Source organism: Natrix helvetica (assembly GCF_964273705.1).
Source record: "Natrix helvetica genome assembly, chromosome: 1".
NCBI classification, from domain to species: domain Eukaryota; kingdom Metazoa; phylum Chordata; class Lepidosauria; order Squamata; family Natricidae; genus Natrix; species Natrix helvetica.
This window is the reverse complement of record NC_138548.1, coordinates 301,716,358-301,737,173: the sequence shown is the minus strand read 5'-3', so window position 1 is coordinate 301,737,173 and position 20,816 is coordinate 301,716,358. Positions and strand designations below refer to the sequence as shown.

General features: G+C 36.3%; 1 protein-coding gene across 4 annotated transcripts in view; it reads left to right on the top strand.

Annotated features, from left to right (window-relative positions):
- The window catches only part of SFMBT1 (Scm like with four mbt domains 1), a 136,476-nt gene that overhangs the window by 73,404 nt on the left and 42,256 nt on the right, over positions 1–20,816 (top strand). For all 4 annotated transcript variants that reach the window (XM_081967970.1, XM_081967967.1, XM_081967968.1 and 1 more), the window contains exons 2-4: positions 7,947–8,094; positions 13,065–13,159; positions 19,837–20,077. In XM_081967970.1, coding sequence (XP_081824096.1) covers positions 8,067–8,094; positions 13,065–13,159; positions 19,837–20,077 — 364 coding nt within the window. In that variant the 5' untranslated portion in view covers positions 7,947–8,066. The remainder of the gene's footprint in view (positions 1–7,946; positions 8,095–13,064; positions 13,160–19,836; positions 20,078–20,816) is intronic.

The window sequence follows — 20,816 nt, the reverse complement described above, 5'->3', positions numbered from 1 at the left end:
ATACCAAAAGAATACTGGGACTTGGAAGGGGTTTTTAGCGAGGAAGACCATTGACCCATCGACTGCACGATAGTTTGTGCCCGGGGAAAAACTATCAAAGCCTAGGGTGTACTCCATGATCCCTAAAGAAATGGCAGAACTAAGGAAATACATTGATACCAATTTGGAGCAGGGTTTTATCCAACCAGCCAATTCTAAGGTAGCTGTCCCTGTTCTCTTCAAAGAAATATGGGGGGCGGGGGGGTGAGACTATGCATTGAGTTCCATGGTATTAATGCTGTTTGTGTAAAAAACACCTACCCCCCCTCCCCAAGCTCATGAAGACATGTTGAACCAATTGGCCAAAGGCAAGGTGTTCACCAAACTGGACTTAAGAGAGGGATATTATCATATATAAATTTGGGAGGGGGATGAATGGAAAACCCCATTCAACTGCCCCCTTGGTAGCTTCTAGTTCAAAGTCATGCCGTTTGGCCTACAAGGGGCCCCTATGGTTTTCATGCAATTCATCAATGAGTTGCTGCATGAACACCTTTACAAGGGGGTGCTAGTTTACCTTGACAACATTCTCGCCTTTACGGAGACCATAAAAAAATACGTAAAACTGGTGCGGCAAGTCCTGAAAAAACTTCTGGACGCCAAGCTCTACGCGAAGCTATCAAAGTGTGAATTCCACAAAACCTCCCTGAATTACCTTGGAAATCATATTTCCAGTGAGGGGATAGAAATGGACCCAGGGAAAGTGAAAGTTGTGCTAGACTGGCAACCCCCACCCACCCGCAAACAGCTACATAGTTTCCTGATGTTTGCTAACTTTATTCTCTTCTGTATCAGTAATTAGTAATTACTGCATCAGTAATTAGTTAAAGGCAAGAACATAATATTTGGTTCTGGTGATTCTGTGGAGATGATACAGCTAAATAACATCAAATTAAGCTCATATTTTCTGGAATTGAAACATTATTTTCATTCAACGGGCTGAATTCCTGTCAACTGTTTGGCCCTTTTCCCTAGCATCTTTCAGCTTTTGCTTTTCGGGTAAATAAACAGTTTTTTAAAAATATTTTTTTCAGTTTTTGCAAAGCTTTCATTTGATCACTGCTCAGTCACAGTTTATAGCCTGTTATCATCTGTTTGTAATGAAACAGACTGCTGTCTTTGTGTTTTTGCAATTTTGATTTCTCACTGAAAGTTTTTTCTTATATATAATCTCTGGAATGATAATAAATGCAGCAGACATTATTTGTTTAGAGCTGCCATTCCCATTAAATGCTCAAAGGGCATTTACTTTAATCACTTATATTGAAAGTGTTTTGTTTAGCATTTGTTCTTCCTTGTTCTTATTTTGCAATAATTAATGGAATGGCTTGTTAATGAGTTCTCCTTGATTTTGTTCCTGTATATTTTTTCCCCATGGTTCAGTATTTCAAAGCAGCAAGATTACACGAGTTCTGTTATTTGGAATAAACATGTATAGAGATGAACCTATCATTTGGAGAACATTTTCTGTTTAGAAATATATATTTGAAATATTGAAATGTGACAACGAGCCATAAATGTTCTTAATTTTGTTCCGCCTCATTTAAAAAAAAAATAAGTGTAGACTATTAACATTTAAGGTCTGTAGGTAAGGATCTAAATTAATGCTTAACATTTCACAATACAAGTAATCCTTGACTTACAATCAAAATTGAGCCCAACGCAGGATCAAAAGAATTTTATTCATTAGATGTATATAGAGCTGGTTACCTGCAGTACTACAACAATGAGGAAAATTGCTTGGATTGTGCAATGTTTTTGACACATATGATAGTATATTATGATTAGTAGCCTAATATGGAGAGAAAGAAAAACAAAGCAAAATTTGAGAAGTTGTATGTGGAAACTTCTATAGTAGTAAAATGCTGTGCTGGAGATTATGTAAGAAATGGAAAAAAAAAATCATGGTGGATGCAGAATATTCTCTGATTTCCCAGTATTTGAGAAATATTCAAAAGAAGTTAATTACTTTGAGTGATAATACAAAAAACTGGATAACAAAATTAATCATTATCAAGGACTACGGGACCTATGAGAATGAATGTCCTCTGAGTGGAAAGAGAAAATACAAATTGAAATAATGTCTTAGTAAAGCTGCAACATGTGGCAACTTCATCCATTTTTTAGCCAGATATTTTATTTCACAATACCTAAGCTTACAAAGAAAAGGCAGTGCTAGACATATGGGAAAAAATGATTTCAAGAAATGAAAATATGGCCACTTTAGGTACTAAGTAAATTGGAGGCTCTTTGTTTACCACTGATTTATACTGATAGGAGGCTTGATAAAGAGCTTAGGCTTAAATATAAACATCAAAGCAAGAAAGCTGCATTCATTTATTTGTTTATACTCTGCCCACTTGCCCTTTGGATCCTAAGTCTAATGGTCAGGTGCCCCTCCCCCATTGCTGCCCCCTGTCAACTGTCACTGAACGTTCTACCTTTTCTTTAGGGAATTCTGATTGTAAGTCAATGTGCTTCTGAGCCTATCTAACCCTGCTTTCTAGAGTAAAGATGTTTGTGAGGAATCATTTAGAGTGTTAGGCTTATTAAAATTTCAGAAAGAAAAACAGGACCTACTTCTTATCGATTTCATATTAACCCTTTGTCTTAATCTCTCTTTTTTTAAAAACAGTGTTTTTGTAATTTTTTTCCTACTGTTTCTGTCCCCTACTGCTAATTTTGATAAATCTGAATGCTGTGATGTGTGAGGATAGGGGGAAGATGTCCAGCATATACAATTTTGATAAAATATTGGTGAAGGATTTGTCATTTATTTCTTCCTGTTATCTTTTTTAACAAGGTGGTCATAAAGATAGGTATCTGCTCATCTTTCAGAGTATTAGGATTCTGCTTGATATCTATTCTTGTTCAATACATTTGAGGTAACGGGATGAACTTGTGCGGCAATTCAAAGCAGATATCTTCCATTTGTTCTAATTTTCTTGCTCTTCTTTGACCTTGGCTCTTCAATCTCTATGGTCACAGTGTTTTGCTGTGATCAAAGAGCAGATGTGGGTTAGCTGCTGAAAATTGAATCCAGACTGAAGTCATTTAGTTGGCAAGTAAACACAACTTTAATCTAAAGTGTCCTGTGTACTTCTTGTTGCTGTTCTGTCTCTGGATGCCATTGTCTCACTTTTGCAAAAGGAAAAAAAAATATATTTTTTTTTGGAGAATCATATTTGATGTGGCAGTATCATACTAATTTGCCTTATTTTATCAGCCTGCCGTATCTTTCTGCCTTTTAACCAATAGTTGTGGGACTGGGGATCTACCTAGGTGGCAGTGTTTGGGGAAAGTAAATCTTCTGTACCATCCAGGCTTTGGAGTCAGTCAGAATCCAGAGAGAACATCCATTACTTAGAAGTTAGGAAAGTTGCCATGAACCAATGTTAGCTTTTGCCCAGCTATAAATAGCAAGCTCTGCAGAATCCTGATTATTCATTTTCTCTTTCTCCATTTATTTAATACAGTGAATCAACAAAGAGACCTGAAATGATAGTCTAACATTAAAGATATCACAATGTTAACAAATTTGTTTTATTTTTCTGTGTTAACAATAGCTGAATTCAGACATTTTATAACAATATATATTTAGTCTAAATTTTGTTTACATTGCTCGTTTAATTTCTCTTTCCTAAATAGGGCCCATAGGAGTCTTATATTAACTATTAATTTATAAACACATGACATTATTAAGACATTTAACCATTTTATTAAAAGTAAGCTAATATAAACTCTAATTGCCATAGTCTAGAAACTAGACACAATATATATTGTGACAGATTATCCTGTTATCCACTAATTTATTTTAGGGAGATATAATTAAGTAAAATATAGGTATTTTAGACCTAGGTATTGCATACAAAATTATATGTAGTAATGTTTTACCTGTAAATGACTTTTTCTGTTTTAATCAAAATAATATGTGCACGAACAACCACTTTAAACTCAATGTAAACCATTTTAAACTTGACCATAAGAAATATGATTTCTGTAATAGAGTTGTCAAAGCTACAAATTTTCACAGTTTCAGTCAGAAATTGACTTTCGTGGACCTTACTTCATACTTAAGTGGTCACTAGAGGGGGCGTGCATAAGTACTCTAACGTGCCTATCGTCCTTGTCATTGTATTTTTATTCTCTTCTTATTGTTCTCGTTTTTGTTTGACAAATTCCAGTAAAAAAATAAATTTTAAAAAATGGAATAAACTGAATATAGTAACTCTTTCTATATTCTCTTCATTCCCTAAGTTTCTGTATAAAACATAATTTGTTCCTTTAGTTCAGTTATAGGAAATACCTGCTGATGAAAGATGTAAAGCTACAAAACTGTAGAAATTAACACAAAAAAGGTTGTATTAGGTTTTTTTTTAACATGCTAAAAGAAAAATCCATTTTTATATTTTAAATCCTTAGTTATTTTGGCTTTTAGAACATTAGCATATTGCCAAGTGATGAACTGCAGTAGACTATAAATTCACCCACTTTGCAGTTTTATCTTTGTTGTAGTTCATAGTAATTGGTAATTATATTTTTAGTCTTCAAGAGCAAGCATGCTAACATGCATTCCAAATATTTCCTTATTTTTCCCTACCTAGATTAGGATATATAATTTTTTATTGGGTCAATTATTCAGTCACCTCTAGTCATACTTTATCATGAATAAACCTTTAATTTCATGAAATTGTGTTCACAGATACATATTAAGCTGACATTAGAACCTTAAAACATATATTTAGCAAAGCTTTACTACATCTTTCTTCTTTTAAATCCAGTGTGCTGTCTAATAGGGAGAAGTTATTTTTTATGTGCTACTGCAATTATTTTCCATATTTGCCTTCTGATTAGCCCAGTCCCAAAATCTCTAGGAAAGGTTGCCTGCATATAAATTCAAGGATTAGAACTTTAAAAACATATTTAGTTAAGCCTTACCATATTTTGTACTTTAAAATCCAGGGTGTCATTCAATACGGATAAGTTTAAATTCAATTAAGATTAGTATATCAACAATTAAAGTGTTAAATTCAAACAGAAAAAGTCAAAGTAAATTGATATTCCTCACCTTCAGTTAGCTACGGCTGCAGCGATGCAAACAATCTGTCCAGGACTGAAAACATCTTTTGCATTTTTGACATCAGCATTATAAGTTAAAAAGGTAGTGATAGTTCTACAACTGAGGGAAGGTATTTTCAATTGCTGATAAGCTTCGACCAATTTCTTTTTTTAACTTAACTATTTATTGAATGCTGGGGTTTGAGGAGCCTGGATAAACACACAGCTAGGTTTGAATCAACATCACTATCTGTATTCACTACACCTATTCCTTTGCTGAATAAATGTGAGATGCACAGTACCTGAAGCTTTTCCCATATATGCTCATTGCAGATAAACCAGGCTGCTGTTATGATGCTATAGGCTCTTCATCCTGCCTTAATGTATTAGTTTGCTGATATTCCTCTATTAGCCAAAGTTCTATTTGGTATTACTTTAGCCTATAAGAAAATTGTATTGCGATTTCTCCATTATGAACTGATTTAAACATAGATTCTAATGTGAACCTAAGCTCTCTGCTGAAGGTCTGAAATAGATGTGGCCTGAAGTTATGTAGTATCTATTAGAACCCTTCAGCATCCAGAAATGTATAGAGCCTGTGTTTTTTTTGGGGGGGGGGAATTTAAGGGAGACATTTGTCAACAAAATTATTATCATAAATCTTGCAGGGGCTTTCAGTGGTTTCTGTGCTGTTTTGGAGCACAGCTTCTAAAATTACCCATTGACTTAAAAGAAGCATCCACTGTATTCATATAATAGTTTCTGTCCTGCCCCCATGTAGCATATGAATATAAAGCCAAATTAACAGAGAGAGAAAAACATATAGCAGCAAGGAAAATCCAAGAGTAGCAATACTGTAATATAAAAAAAAAAAAAAAAAAGCTTTTCGAATACCTTTTTCCAAAGAGAGGGAATAAGATGGGTAAATTAGTTTTTCTCTATAATAATAATAATAATAATAATAATAATAATAATAATAATAATAATAATAATAATAATAATAATTATTATTATTATTATTATTATTATTATTATTATTATTATTATTATTTATTTCTTAGCCGCACCCTCTCCCGAAGGACTCGGGGCAGCGTACAATGAAACATATGAAATAAATATGGACAAAACAAACATATAACAGAGACATATACCGAGACATGCACAAGGAGGAGGTCGGCTGATAAATAAAACAATTAAAATACAGTATTTAAAAACCCCTAGATAATTAAATATAATTAAAATACCCAGTTAAAAACCCGTCAGGAGCGATATGGTTAGATCAAAGTTGATCAAAGTTGAGCCAGGCCAGCTGCTTGGAATAGGTGGGTCTTAAACATTTTCATCTTTTTTTCTGCTATGACAAAACATGACAAGCTTTAGTTTCTTGTGGAAGTAGCCTCTTAAGTGTTTTGGCTACAAAAAATAATAGGGCTTTAAAAATTTGCATGAAACCTATGGCTATCCAGAAATTGTTGGACTATTGTTCACGGTGCTTAACTTGGTGGCAGGCAATAGTAGGACTTCTAGAGGGCCAAATTTCTCCCATCTTTGTACTGAAAATTACTAATAACATTTGGACTTAGGCCATGAAATGCATTGGGAGATGTTGAAAATATTAACCTGGGTTACAATCTAAGTGTAAGAAAGTGTCTTCTTACATAGGTGAAATTAGTTAATGTGGTATATTGCAAGATCTTGTGGAACCAAAAGATAATAAGTAATTATTAAAATATTGAGATTTCACAAGAATTAAATTATTCAGCTGTTTTTTTTCCAAAGGTAAAGTATAATCTCTCATAAAAATAACTTAATATTATCTGATAGTATACTATGGCATACTAAGAAACGTAGAAAATCCAAATATTTTGTTAAGATAGCTTCTTTCTTAAGTCAGCTGAGAATTTGCAACAAGTTAAATTTATCATGGTGAGATTTATTCCTTTGTCTTTTCTTAATTATCTTGCTTTTTGAAGAGTGGGAACTTTCTGAAAACTTAAAAGTACTTGTATTATGCTACTATTGCTAGTAATTTGCTAATTTTCATTTGGCATAAATATAATTAATGTATAAATAAATATTATAAGTATTGTCTTAATATGTATTTTGTACTTTTCCCCTTACCATCAATATAATTGCCTTATTTTTAAGAAATAATATGTCTGTAGTATTACATAATATGATTCCTCGAGCATTTTGCCAACTGTTTTAGTAACAGTTGCTGATATACCTCTCTGGCAGTCTCTTGGGTTCTAAAGTCAAAATAGTGGATATTTTCATACAATATACAGAAGACCTAGTTAACAAGCATATATCAATATTGTGCCCACCAATATGTGTGACTGTTTAACGAGAAAGTTAAGCCCCTTCAACAAAGGTTCACTATTATTTATTTAATAGTGCAATCTATTTCTTGTTACCCAGCCAATTTATCTATTTCTGATACTAGGGTATTACTTGATGGTATAATTTTAATACTTTTAGAATTTTTTGCAAACTTTCCAGATATTTAAACTGACAGAAGCTTCTCATGTAAAGAATATCTACTTTATGTTACTTATTTGGAATTAAGGTACACAAAATTAGGGACTCTTTATTTTTGATGGGCTTAAGAAGATGTATGAAAGACAAAATGAATGTATAACTTAAAAGTGAACCTGTGTCCTCATTTTACTCTCTCTGTTTATAATAGTCTGTAGCATTGTAGGTTTCTGTAACAAAACACCATTTGTTTTTGGGATAGAATCAAGTAGAAGTGCTGACTTAGCTTGTTCTAATTCTACAGAAATGAACGAAACAAAATGTAGCTTTAGATTTAAGGATAAAAAGTTGCCTCTAAATTTTATTCACAGTTTTTGCTTCAACACAAAGCTTGAAGAAGCAGACATTGGGATGCTGATGAGATCAAGACAGTGACCCAGTGAGTTTTTCTATTTCCTGTTCCCGAGCCGTATTACCAGATTGCTGTGGAAATGAATGGAGAACAGCAACATGAGACAGGTATTATAGTTCTGGAGATGGAATCATGCCAACTCAGCATATTTAGAATCACTTGACCCCAGAATAAGTCATTGCTACAATTTCTTTATACAAGTCTGGGTTATATAAAAATAGAATTTAGGATTTTTCTTTAACAGAAGTTATTTTTTAATACAATACTTCTCATTAAATTCACATATGGTATGTTATACCATGTTACAGCTATATTTTGTAATTTATCTGCTTATATACTATATAGTATAAACTATATATTTAACATTTGGAATTAATATTTATTATGATTTTGATACCTTGACATGCTATCATTTTGAATTTCCAGTTTGAGCATGTATGATATTTTCCTTTTAAGAAATAAATATAAAGTATTGACAAAAATGAACAATGTCATAGTACAATGAGATCTTTGATGCAATCTTTCACACATGAAGAACTAAAATACTGACAACTTAAATTAATCCTATGAAACAGAACACACTGAGAAATAATGCTACATTTTTTTGTTTTGAAGCATTAGTTAATTCAGGTATTTATTGCCGAAGCACTAATGATAATATGAAGCTTAATTTCTTACTGAGACATGGTTTTGAATTATAGACATAACACTTTTTATCTTTTTATACAAACACACACACACAGTATATATTTCTTTTCCATTTGGTTTCCTTTGAATATAATGGTCAGTAATTCAGCAGCAACATTAAATGTAAAATTGCAGTTATGGAACAGTACAAAAGTGCTGGTTATATACTAATAGAGCAGTCCTGCACTCATGCTTAAGTTGTTTTATAATTAGAGTCATGTTGCTATCAGACTGGTCATTATATACAGTGTATACTGATCCTGGAAAGGGGAAAAAATGCAAAAAATAAAAATGACTCAGAAATGCCTGAAATGTCTGCAAAGGCATTGGAAAAACTGCAATGGAAATTGTTCTAATGAAAATAAACATGCCTACTAATGTTGAATGGATCTAGGGAAATTAGAAGTATAAACCTAGCACATTTTTGTCACTATAGTCACACAAAACACAAGATGACATCACAGGAGCCTTCATCAGGTTCAATATAACAACAGCAAGAACCCATAAGTAATATTTCCCATCCCTACAAGGATGACTTTGAATTCCCTAATACTATATTTATAAATTCTTTCATGAGCTTACCACATTAAAAGAAGAAAGGAAAAGCTGCACAATACTTTATCCTCAAGCATTCCTGTCCCATCAAGAATAGAAATATTTTTGCCTAGCAACAAAAAGAACTATTGAGGAAACATGACAAATGGAAATGTAGACTCATATTCTTTTAAAAGAAAGCTGCAGAGATCTAATATTAAGATTAAGGAATCAGGAAGTAGTAGTGGGCATTCAAGCAGGAGCAGGCATCTGCCTACTCATATTTTTGTATGCCTTAAACAAAACAATTAAACAATAAGCTCCACTGAGAATTTCCTAACTTGAGGGGCAGAAAGACTCATCATGTGTTGATTGACCTTGCTTGTCAACCTCCTCACCTGTACTACTTCAAGAACCAATCAGGAATACCAGGAACTGAACCACCTTCAGGACAAATTGGAATGCTGGCAAAACTACTCATGTTCATATATTAATATAGGAGAACCTAATTAAAATCTAAAATAAGAAAGAAAATCACAAAATGATAGAGAAGTTACACTGAACCAATGTAGGACCAATACCGTAGCCCACCTGAACCAGCCGACCCTTTGACCCAACTGATTGTTCACTTTATATCCTATTTTTTCATCAAGAATTCATATATAGTACATTTTGGCCTGCCATATATTGGCAGAAAAATCTAGACAACCTCCAGATGGAAGAAAATTCTTTTTGCTGTCCTCTATTGACTGTCTACATATTTATAGAACTGCTATTGCACCCCTATAGTATAGTATAGCGATGTCAAAGTCAAGGCCCGGAGGTTGAATCCGGCCCGCTGGGTGCTTAAATCTGGTATGCAGGGCCACCCTGGAAACAACAAAGGACCGGCCCGCGGTGCCTGTGCCAGCAAAAACAGAGCTGAGGAGGGCTGCACGGATTTTCTCTGGCAGAAGTTTGCAGGAAGCCGTCCCAGCTGAAAACAAAATTCAGTAACCTGTTTCGTTGTCAGAGCGCTTGTGCCACCACAGGCACCCCCCCAATATGAGTGACGTGCACTCTGGCCCCCCAAGGTCAAACACAACCCTAATAAGGCCCTCAATGAAATCGAGTTTGACACCCCTGGTATAGTACTTTAATATTCTATTTTATCCTTGTGAGGACCCAGTAATGCCCAAAGTTACTTGATGTGTCTTCCTGACTTAAGATGGACTTGAATTTACATTTCTCCCATCTTAGTTTAGTTCCTAAACCACAACCTTGCATAGGCTATATTCCATTTGTACCCTAAGAAACTACCTGGTTGTGTTTTTTGTATCAAGAGGATGATAGGAAAGAATGAGTATGCAAGAGAAATGCAGCTGACTTGAACCAGTATATTAACAGTGCATAGTGGCACAGTGTTGTGTCTACTGTTGCTAGTCATAGTTAGGACTTTATCCTAGAATGCACAAAATGGACTACAGATAAATTTGGCTTCTGTAGTCTTTAGAGAGTAGATACAGAACAATGAGTTTTATATATTTCTCAAATTTATTTATGTTGTATCTTTTGCTTTGCTTTGCATGGCATGTATTATATTCATGAACAAATGAAATACATTTTTTCATCTCTTCCACTGAAGATAATAGGTCAGAATATCTTTGTACCAGATGTAGGTTGTAACAATATGCTGTAAAAGGGATAAAACTGCAGTTTAAAAAAATATAAGCTATGCCATAAGTAAGCTCCTCCTTCTGCCTCCCATGAGTCCCATCTGTTTCTGCTGTTGTATCTTTGTTAGCAGATTAACCGCTGGCCGTCCTCAGCTCCAACATTTTTAAAGATTATGGCGTACCTTGTGCCGGTCCTTTGTTAAATCCTTCAGTGTATCTTTTGTACATGATTACACTGTAGGTTGCAAGAATACAAAAATGCTTTGAAATAAATATCTCACATTTTGCTTTTGAATATTGCCAGCATCTAGTCCTGTACTATTTCCTGGAGAATTCTGTATTCCTGTATCTTATTCTTCTGTTTTTGAACCAATACATTTTAAAGCCTTACAATATGTAAACTAAAAAATAGGTCTGAATGAAAAATCAGATTCTTAATAAAAACTTAACACACACTTATTCTTTTGCAAAAAGAACCAATAATCAGGCCTGAACATACTTTTTTTTAATATCTGGTCTTTATAGTCTTTTTTGTGCCAATGCCCAAAGCTACTTTACTTACATTTTGCCAAATTTTGCTGTAATATCTTTTTGACTAAATAAGCATATGGGGGTTGAGCAACTTTTAAGCAAATTATTTCACAGTGCCAAATATTGACAAGTTTTTATAATTTTAGGTTTTTCTATCTGCAGATAAACTTATTAAGCTGTCTAGATTTTGCTGAGTGCCAGCTCTGGTAGCCTCGGGCAACATAACTAGTGACAACTACTGGGAATTATAGCTCATCAATAACTGGAAGGCTGCAGGTTCTTCATACTCGGGAATGAGACATTATGTATGTCCCTATACAGATAGTCCTTGAGTTACCACAGCAGTTAAGACTGGAATTTCCATCGCTAAACAATGTTTAAACAATAAAGTGCAATTTCACATGATCATGTTAGCAATCTCAGCAGTTCTTGCTGCCGTCATTAACTGAATTCCATCAGTCACTAGCCAGGGACCCATTCTTGCAGCTTGGCCCCTCCCAGCTCTGGGCATTGGTTCTTCCAAGATAAGGAACCACCTTCCTTTCAATTCCCCCTTCTTTTCCCTCTTGGCCCTCTGCACTTCAAGGCTTTTGCCCACCAGTTCTCCACCACTCACTTTCACCATTTTTTGATTCTGCTGTCATAAAAATAGAGATGAGCTGCCAAGCACCCTAATTTTGGTTATATGACCATATGGGTGCTACAAACTGCTGTAACCTAAGGGACCTGGTGTAAGTACCATTTATTCAGCACCATCGTAGCTTCAGTCACTGAACATTAACAATAACAATACCATAACTTCAAACAGTTGCTTGAACAATTGGTCTTAACTTGAGGACTATCTATATAAAAAAATTGGCGTTTGTGAAATCATATTATACATACTAAGTGAATGAATTTCTTCCAGCAGTAATTGAGAACTTAAATTAGACTTTGGTAAGGCAAAACCTTTTACTGTTACTAGATAGAGCAAGATGTGAGATTTTTATGGTTCATTCACTTTTGCTTCATTCATACAGTTTTTGCACCTGTGGTTTTTTCTTTTAAAAAAACTGCCCAAGTATTTTATCCATAGAAGTATTATCTTTCCAAATTAAAATTACATACCTTTCAGGAAAAAGAATACCATTGACTCCAAGAATATTTTTTTGTTTAAGGATAGATCCAATACATAAAACCAAAAGAATGCCGTTTATAGGCATAGGTCATAAATCCAAGGTGTTTATGAAAAAAGCAGCTGCCCTTTTATACCTGCAAATTGCTTAGTGCCTACTTCATAAGTCTGTTACTCTTTTCCAATCAGTTTAAAATCGAAAAGATTTGTTCTATAATTTCCATCCTATTACCCTTGAAATAAGGTACATTCTATCTTTAAAAACAATAACTCTTCACTACATTTTAGGTGTTAGGCCACTATATCAGCATAGGGGCTTCATATTCATATTGCTATCTTTTGATATCTTGACAGGCAAGTGACATTCTTTAATTGACACTAGTGCATATTATCTATATTATTTGGCAGTTATGTACATTTTAATATACAGAGTTTCAATATAATATTTCCTTTGTCTTCAAAACAGTTGGAAAAAACATCTACAGTAAAGAAATTTATAATGTAACAATTACATCTTTCCATTTAAGATCTATTGGTTGTTTCTGGATTATTGTAGATGCAGGATCTGTTGTAGAAGAAGCAGAGTTCAGTTGGGATGACTATTTGGAAGATACAGGAGCAACAGCAGCACCTCACAGCTCATTTAGACATGTAAGTAAACATCTGGTCAATGTTGTCTTCTGTATGTGTTTATAAAACTCTGATCCCTTGGTAGCCATAATGGGCAGAAGTTCTTCATTTCAGATCCTTGAGAATTCTAAGTGCAGTCTCTTAAGCACTTTACTGTAACTTTTGGGCTTTCGTAATGTCCTCACAGGTCCCATTTAAAGGGGAATAACAGTAATAGAGAGCATTTATTTTTGTCCTTTGCTTTGCAAGGGGAACTCTTGTGCTTCAGTTAGTGCTAGAGACAGATCCAAAGAATTGCTGACTTAAATATTTTTTAAAGCAAGAGTGGCTGTTCTATGGTGCAAAGTGAAATCTTTTGCAGTTACAACACATGAAGATAATTAGTCTGCAAAGAGCTTGCTGACTCATCATCTTAAGGCTTTCTTCCATGCCTTGTTGACAACACCTTACTCACTCAGTCATCCCTTTCTCCCTTTTATTTTGTTTCCTTGTAGTAGAAGTGAACAATAAAACATGAAAATTAACTTGCTACTTTTTAAAATGTATGTTTCAGATAAAAGTATGTTACTGGTTTATTTTATTTTATTTTATTTTTGCTACCAAACAAAATAATTGGACAGGGATTGTAACTTTCACAGTACGATATGGATGCTGTGAAACTTTCCAGGATTTTTTTGTGCTAGAAAAAAATACCTTCGTAATAATGTTTGACAAAATCTTGAAATGTCTTTTTCTTAAATTTTCAAATAATGAAAGCATATAATTTTCAACAAGGATTACACTGATTCTAATTTACAATCTCTAGGGGCATTTTAGAGTATAGTACAACCGAGGGCTGTCTGTTACACCATTAAAAACATAACTGTAGATAGGGTTCGAGTATAATTGTTCACTTTTTCAATAACCAAGTTAATGTTTTAGGAATTTAAATCGCATGAAAAAAATAATTGTGATAAACCTTCCTAGGGAGGCATTCAGCAGAATTTTGATTGATATGGGCCAAGATGTGACAATGAGCAAAATTTGGGAAGTCCAGTTTTACACTGGACAGGAGGTGTATAGATCAGATTTTTCTATTTAGCAAGAAATTGAGAAATATAGGGATGTGAGAATTGTACGAGTGTTTATTATACACTTGTTGATAGGCTTAAATTATGAAATGTTTTATACAAATATAGAATGTAAGACTCATTATTAAAAGCAACAAATACATAAGATACATAAGTAAGGAATTTGCAAGAAGAAGCGAAATGGCTATTGAATGATTCACTGCTGAGCAGGGGTAAAACAAAAATGTGTAATGTCCCCTGAGTTGTTTTGCAAATCTATGGATAAATGGATAAGAATGCTTGTAGTTGTATTAGAAATGTTTTGGAGGAAAATTGAATTATTACAATGCCGTATATCAATGACAAAAACTAAAACAAGTAAATGAATTTGTATAGCTTAGAAGTTTTACTAAAAATAAAAGACAAATATTTTAAGATATGTAAATATTAGTAAAAATATGCTGTATAGTTTGTGATTTGGTCGAGGAAAATTGTTTTTAACAGAAAGAAGCTAACTGGCTGTATGTTACATCATATTTTAGCCTACTTAGTATGAAAGTCAGAATTAAATATGGCCAGAGAAATGCAGGTTGACTGCAGTGGGAATGGGGTATTTAAGAAGTGTGTGTAGTAAGAAAAGACATAATGTGAAGAATGAACGGGTACTGAATAAGTATAGATCACACCAGTGGTGGGTTTCAAAAATTTTTGGAACCTACTCTGTGGGTGTGGCCTGCTTTGTGGGAGTGGCTTGCCAGCCATGTGACCGGGTGGGAGTGGCTTGCCAGCCATGTGATCGGGTGGGATTGGCTTGCTGGCCTTGTGACCGGGTGGGAGTGGGATGTTAGAAGATCCCAAATGAAGTTAGAAAGGCTGGGTCCCAAACCTAGCTGGCTTAACTGGGATAGGGGGAATAGGGGGTAGAGGTTCACCAAGGACCCTCCTCTCCTTTCCCCCCCCAAAAGCAGAGGGCATCAGTATTTAGAGGGAGGTCTTTCTCCCAACTTCCCCCCTTTGGGTGTCACTCTTTCTCTCTCTCTCTTCCTCCCCCCCCCCCGTTTCTCTCCCCCCTTTCCTTCCTCCTCCTTTTCCTCTGCACTGTTCCCACCAGTTTTTCACGCTGAGCCATTGGGGGGACGTCAGAGGGAGAGAGAGACGGATTGAAGGGTGCAAAGAGAAACCCATTTTGAGAAGCCTCCCTTCCCAAAAGATCGTTGAGAGATTCCCCACCTCACTCAGCGCTGTTTTGAATGGGAGGCTTTTCCCCCTTGCAGTTCTATCCCTTCCCAAAAGATCTTTGAGAGGGGAACGGAAGGATTCCCCATCTCACTCAGCGCTGTTTTCAATGGGAGGCTTTTCCCCCTCGCAGTTCTATCCCTTCCCAAAAGATCTTTGAGAGGGGAACGGAAGAATTCCCCACCTCACTCAGCGCTGTTTTCAATGGGAGGCTTTTCCCCCTCGCAGTTCTATCCCTTCCCAAAAGATCTTTGAGAGGGGAACGGAAGGATTCCCCACCTCACTCAGCGCTGTTTTCAATGGGAGGCTTTTCCCCCTCGCAGTTCTATCCCTTCCCAAAAGATCTTTGAGAGGAGGAACGGAAGGGTTCCCCACCTCACTCAGCGCTGTTTTCAATGGGAGGCTTTTCCCCCTCGCAGTTCTATCCCTTCCCAAAAGATCTTTGAGAGGGGAACGGAAGGGTTCCCCACCTCACTCAGCGCTGTTTTCAATGGGAGGCTTTTCCCCCTCGCAGTTCTATCCCTTCCCAAAAGATCTTTGAGAGGAGGAACGGAAGGGTTCCCCACCTCACTCAGCGCTGTTTTCAATGGGAGGCTTTTCCCCCTCGCAGTTCTATCCCTTCCCAAAAGATCTTTGAGAGGAGGAACGGAAGGGTTCCCCACCTCACTCAGCGCTGTTTTCAATGGGAGGCTTTTACCCCTCGCAGTTCTATCCCTTCCCAAAAGATCTTTGAGAGGGGAACGGAAGGATTCCCCACCTCACTCAGCGCTGTTTTCAATGGGAGGCTTTTCCCCCTCGCAGTTCTATCCCTTCCCAAAAGATCTTTGAGAGGAGGAACGGAAGGGTTCCCCACCTCACTCAGCGCTGTTTTCAATGGGAGGCTTTCCCCCCTCGCAGTTCTATCCCTTCCCAAAAGATCTTTGAGAGGGGAACGGAAGGATTCCCCACCTCACTCAGCGCTGTTTTCAATGGGAGGCTTTTCCCCCTCGCAGTTCTATCCCTTCCCAAAAGATCTTTGAGAGGGGAACGGAAGGATTCCCCACCTCACTCAGCGCTGTTTTCAATGGGAGGCTTTTCCCCCTCGCAGTTCTATCCCTTCCCAAAAGATCTTTGAGAGGGGAACTGAAGGATTCCCCACCTCACTCAGCGCTGTTTTCAATGGGAGGCTTTTCCCCCTTGCAGTTCTATCCCTTCCCAAAAGATCTTTGAGAGGGGAACGGAAGGATTCCCCACCTCACTCAGCGCTGTTTTCAATGGGAGGCTTTTCCCCCTCACAGTTCTATCCCTTCTCAAAAGATCTTTGAGAGGGGAACAGAAGGATTCCCCACCTCACTCAGCGCTGTTTTCAATGGGAGGCTTTTCCCCCTCGCAGTTCTATCCCTTCCCAAAAGATCTTTGAGAGGGGAACGGAAGGATTCCCCACCTCACTCAGCGCTGTTTTCAATGGGAGGCTTTTCCCCCTCGCAGTTCTATCCCTTCCCAAAAGATCTTTGAGAGGAGGAAAGGCAGGCCCCCCCCTTGCGTTCCTCGTCTTCCTGGATGGCCCCCGGAATCATCGGGCAGGGTGGTGGTGGGGAGTCAGCCCTGATGCAAAAAACGCCAAGGGGGTGGGGCAGGGAATCACTTCCGGGTTCATTCTCCAACTGGATCGTGCGATCCGGTGCGATCCGGTAGGAACCCACCACTGGATCACACCCCAAAATGAGTAACAAGTGGGAATGGAAGATCTTTGGTCATACATACAGAAATAATTAATGAGGACTCTATGAAGTGATGGAATACTTGTTTCTTTTTATAGTCTGCTTTTATTGTGTACCCAGAGTCATGTTTTGTGAGATTGGCAGCTATATAAATGTGATAAATGAATGTAATGATATATTAAAAGAAAAGTGAATGAGTTGAGAGAAAGAGATAGACAGAGGAAGTTGTGGTTGTCTAGAGTTTACGATATCCTCTAAAAAGAGAAAGGAGAGAAATTCAAGGAACAAAAAGCAATGAATGTAGTATCAGGATCCGATCTCCCCCCCCCCTCCGGAAAGGCCTGGAGATGTAGTTAATTATGTTAGTATATAAGCTAGTTTTAGCTATTCCCCCCCCCCCTCTTTTTTAATCTCATGCATGGATTACTATTTCTTACTACTTTTCTGCATAATGTGGTTTATTCCGGAAGAAAGCAACATGTATACTGCACGTACCAAGAATGTGCAGGTATATAAATACAAAATATTGTACATGAAAATGAGAAAAATATTGGGCCAATTGTATGAATATATATGTGTGCATCCATGTCACAAGGGGGCAGTATGTGTATATATATTTAATTACTTTATGATATAAAGTTTACCAATTTAATCCCCCCTCCCCTAAAATATTGTTACTATAACTGCCTTTGGTCAAATACAGTTTTTGAATCATAAGCTTGCATACTTAGTTACTTTGTATACCCCAACATATTAAAGATGGAGAATGCAGAGTAGTTCTATTCTTACCTGGGGGCAAGATCCAAGAATTTATTTCTGTAGTGTCATAGATGAGATTGCATAAGAAATTGGATCACTAAGACTACTACTGTAGTCTTACTAGATTGCCATGAGAGGGTGCTATTGGAACAGGAAAGAGAAGGTTTTGAATATATTGGTTCCTGTCCAGAGTAGTCATATTTATTTGTATAGTAAAACATGTATCGAATTAAGACGGCTTGTTCTTGTTCTTATTCTTACTTGCATGCTATTGTTTATTTACTTTTCTTAGTTTATTAATTATTAGAATCCTTTCTCCCAAGTTCTTTCTTGATTTATCTGTTCATCTAGGACTGTGTATTTATGTAACTTTCCATTTATATCTGAGTGAGACAGTTGTCTAATTCTGCTTCATTTCCAATTTGAAATACATTTTTGTATGCATAAAGCTTATTCAATAAAAATTATTCAATTTGAAAAATTGTATGAATAAAGTTTATCCAATAAAAATGATTTCTAATTTTTTTCTACTCACAAGAAACATAATTAGAATGTACACTATTTTCGTCTAAATTGTCAAGGATCATTCTGTAGAGAGCTGTAATTAATATAGAAGTAGGAAGAATTCTCAGTTGTTTTGAAGAGCAGTGATTTGGAATTCACTTTGTATAAAATATTTCTTAGAATGTTTGTTTATTTTTAGTATCAGAATTATGTATTGCAGAATAGAATGGGAATGAAAATTTATACAATGGCACAGTTCTTAATATAATATGATGTAACATAACATAACATAACATAACATAACATAATATATAGTGTGTGTGTGTGTGTGTATATGATTCCTATAATAACTGATTAAATGCAATTCAAATATTTGGATTTCTCATATGTGTAATTTGCTTTCATCATGATAAGCGACAGTATGATATAAGTAAAATAATTTATTGGATCAAGGCAGGGCTCTTTTTTCAACCTGAAGGTTTATTGTTTGAGTTTATTGATAAGGTAACTTAGTTTTTTGTGTTTATAAGTACAAAATAGATGTAATTATCAGTTGTATTGAATAGATTTCAGTAGCACAATCTGGAGTATAAAGCAGGAGCTTTATACTCTAAAGTTTGTAATCTGGGCTTCTAGATTGTTGTGAATTAACTAATTCTAAATACATTGCCCTGTTGATCGTTTAGTTTGGGGGGGAACCACTTGATCTAATGTAGGTTATTACCATTGTATCCTTAAAACTGTATCCTAATCTGATTGTAGTATTTTTCAATTATATACCCTGTTTCCCCGAAAATAAGACCTCTCCAGATAATAAGCCCAATCAGGCTTTTGAGCGCATGTGCTAAAATAGGCTCTGAAACTAAGCCCTCCCCAAAAATGTTGCAACATAGCAGAAGCCATTAGGTGACCACAGTCACTGCCTCCTGCACCTCAAAAATAATGACTTCCCTGAAAATAAGGCCAAGTGCTTATTTCAGGGAGGGTCAAAAGAAAATAAGACCCTGTCTTATATTTGGGAAAACATGGTATTATTTTAACTGACCAATCCAGAAATGTTAATCCATTACCTTCCTTATTCCCAGTTATCAACAGAAATCCCTAACTTGTGCCAAATATTTTATAAATAATGTTAGGTAAAGGTTCCCATCACACGTATGTACTAGTCTTTCCTGACATTAGGGGGCAGTGCTCATCTCCATTTCAAAGTTGAAGAGCCAGAGCTGTCCGAAGACATCTCTGTGGACATTTGGCTGGCAAACTGCTAGGTTGGCAGAAGCTGGGACAAGTAACAGGTGCTCACTCCGTTACACAGCACTAGGGATTCGAACTGCTGAACTGCCAATTTTTTGATCGACAAGCTCAACGTCTTAGCCACTGAGCCACCACATCAGGTTAAATAATGTTACAGTATCAAAATTGCTGACTTGATTTTTTTCTTTTCTTTTAGGTGGATACCAGCCCACAAAATGGCTTCACACCAGGCATGAAATTGGAGGTTGCTATCAAACCTGGCCCTGACACTTACTGGATTGCCACAATCATTACCACTTGTGGGCAGTTACTACTTTTGCGCTATGATGGTTATGGAGAAGATCGCAAGGCTGATTTCTGGTGTGATATCATGACAGCTGATTTGCATCCACTTGGCTGGTGTGAGCAGAACAAGAAGACCCTCAAAGTGCCTGAAGGTAACCATCTTCTATGGAACAAAGTGTAGGTCATGTAAACTCACAAAATAACTGCCTGTAAAGTGATTAAGATATTGTTGTTCAGGCTTCTCTACATTTTTGTATTTGGTTTTCCATGGGCATCACTTTAAATAGGTTTGCATGAATTGCTTTTACATTTACTTTTACATATTTGCTATGATACCTAAAAGTCAATTACACGTCAGTCCATTTGTCTTTTTAATATCTTGTCAATATAAGTGTTGGAGTTAATAATATCATATATTATTGACAATCTTATTTTTGGTTCTCATGTTTGAGATCCTATACCTGTTCCTTTTGGTACTGTCCATGGGGTTTTATTTTCCTGGGCTCTTAAGATCACTGCTGATGGGGACTACAGCCAAGAAATTAAAAGACACTTGCTCCTGGGGAAGAAAGCTATGGCAAATCTAAACAGCACACTAAAACCAGAGACATCACCCTGCCAGCAAAAGTGTGTTTAGTCAAGGCTATGGTTTTCCCAGTTGCAATGTATGGCTGTGAAAGTTGGTCCATAAGAAAGGCTGAGCGCCAAAGAATTGAGGCCTTTGAACTATGGTGCTGGAGAAGACTCCTGTGAGTCCCTTGGACTCCAAGGTGATCAAATCAGTCAGTCCTAGAGGAGATCAACCCTGACTGCTCCTTAGTAGGCCAAATCCTGAAGATGAAACTCAAATACTTTGGCCACCTAATGAGAAGGAAGGACTCACTGGAGAAG